We start from the raw sequence: 1,897 nt of genomic DNA, 5'->3' as shown, positions 1-1,897 counted from the left end.
TGACAGGACAGGACGAGGATTCGCAGACGCCCTCCATAGCCGTGACAGCACAGGCAAAGAGTTCACAGATGGCCTCCATAGCCGTGACAGGACAGGACGAGGATTCACAGACGGATTCACAAACGACTTCCATAGCCGTGACAGGACAGGACGAGGATTCGCAGACGGCCTCCATAGCCGTGACAGGACAGGCAAAGAGTTCACAGATGGCCTCCATAGCCGTGACAGGACAGGACGAGGATTCGCAGACGGCCTCCATAGCCGTGACAGGACAGGCAAAGAGTTCACAGATGGCCTCCATAGCCGTGACAGGACAGGACGAGGATTCGCAGACGGCCTCCATAGCCGTGACAGGACAGGCAAAGAGTTCACAGATGGCCTCCATAGCCGTGACAGGACAGGACGAGGATTCGCAGACGGCCTCCATAGCCGTGACAGGACAGGCAAAGAGTTCACAGATGGCCTCCATAGCCGTGACAGGACAGGACGAGGATTCACAGATGGATACTACTGACAGCTCTAGAGGTTCTCTAGCGGATGCTGCCACCTCTGGAGGTTCTACAGCAGTACCATCAGGAAATAGGGAGAGTTCATTAACGGTTCCTTCGACTACGACATGACAGGCTGAGAGTGCCTTGCTGGGCGCCACCACCGTACAAGGAGCTGAAGCGAGCACCGCTGCTTCGGAAGGTTCTGCAGCCTGAGCCACCACCTCTGGAGAAGCTGCAGCGAGTGCCATCGCCTCGGAGAACACAGCAGCGAGCGTCACTACCCCAAGAGATTCTGCAGCGTCAGCCGCCTCCTCTGGAGACATCACAGTGGACGTCGCCACCTCGGGCAGATCTGTGGTGGTGTAAGACAGGACGAGGATTCGCAGACGGCCTCCATAGCCATGACAGGACAGGCAAAGAGTTCACAGACGGCCGCCATAGCCGAGACAGGACAGGACGAGGCTTCGCAGACGGCCTCCATAGCCGTGACAGGACAGGACGAGGATTCACAGACGGATACTACTGACACCTCTGGAGGTTCTCTAGCGGATGCTGCCACCTCTGGAGGTTCTACAGCAGTACCATCAAGAAATAGGGAGTGTTTATTAACGGTTCCTTCGACTACGACATGACAGGTTGAGAGTGCCTTGCTGGGCGCTACCACCGTACAAGGAGTTGAAGCGAGCGCCGCCGCCTCGAGAGGTTCTGCAGCACACCTCTGGAGAAGCTGCAGCGGGCGCCATCGCCTCTGGGGAAACAGCAGCGAACTCCACTACCTTGGGAGGTTCTGCAGCATCAGCCGCCACCTCTGGAAACATCATAGTAGGCGCCGCTGTTTCAAGAGTCTCAGTGGTGGTGTATGCAGCCCATACACTCCATAAAGCGATCCCCATTATGGGAAGCGCTACAGACAAGGGAATCAGATCAGGAACAGGAGGGCTAGAGTGAATGAATTTGGGGATACCAGCTCCGACTGCTGACACCAGTGGTGGATCCTCCACGCTGGATGCCAGTCTGGGATACTGAAGACCTGACCTCGAAGATCTGAGTGCAACAAACGGGAAGTGACGAGACTCTGGACGATCAGCTGTGACGTGACTCTAGACGAACAGCTGAGACATGACATGACTCTGGATGATCAGCTGTGACGTGATGAGACTGGAAGATCAGCTGTGACATGACGTGACTCTGGACGAACAGCTGAGACGTGACTTGACTCTGGATGAATAGCTGAGACATGAAGCGACTCTGCACGAACAGCTGAGATGTGACGTGACTCTGGAAGATCAGCTGTGACTTGTGACTGTGACCGGCCCGATCGCGATATCGTGTTCCTTCTCCGCGACACCCACAGTGAATAGAGAGCCAACAGTCAACAAAGCAAAGTCCAAAAAACAACTCAGTGA

At 55.6% G+C, this 1,897-nt stretch overlaps 1 protein-coding gene across 1 annotated transcript in view; it reads right to left on the bottom strand.

The window, feature by feature from the left end:
- Positions 1-1,096: 1,096 nt before the first annotated feature.
- Positions 1,097-1,897, bottom strand: part of LOC107661873 (B-cell receptor CD22-like) — a 35,473-nt gene continuing 34,672 nt past the window's right edge. Inside the window, exon 9 of the mRNA XM_016451658.1 lies at positions 1,097-1,299. Coding sequence (XP_016307144.1) covers positions 1,097-1,299 — 203 coding nt within the window. The remainder of the gene's footprint in view (positions 1,300-1,897) is intronic.

The sequence above is a fragment of the Sinocyclocheilus anshuiensis genome, unplaced genomic scaffold (assembly GCF_001515605.1).
Source record: "Sinocyclocheilus anshuiensis isolate Anshui unplaced genomic scaffold, SAMN03320099.WGS_v1.1 scaffold47, whole genome shotgun sequence".
Taxonomy (NCBI): domain Eukaryota; kingdom Metazoa; phylum Chordata; class Actinopteri; order Cypriniformes; family Cyprinidae; genus Sinocyclocheilus; species Sinocyclocheilus anshuiensis.
The sequence above is the reverse complement of the archived record's forward strand: the minus strand, read 5'-3'. Positions and strand labels throughout refer to the sequence as shown.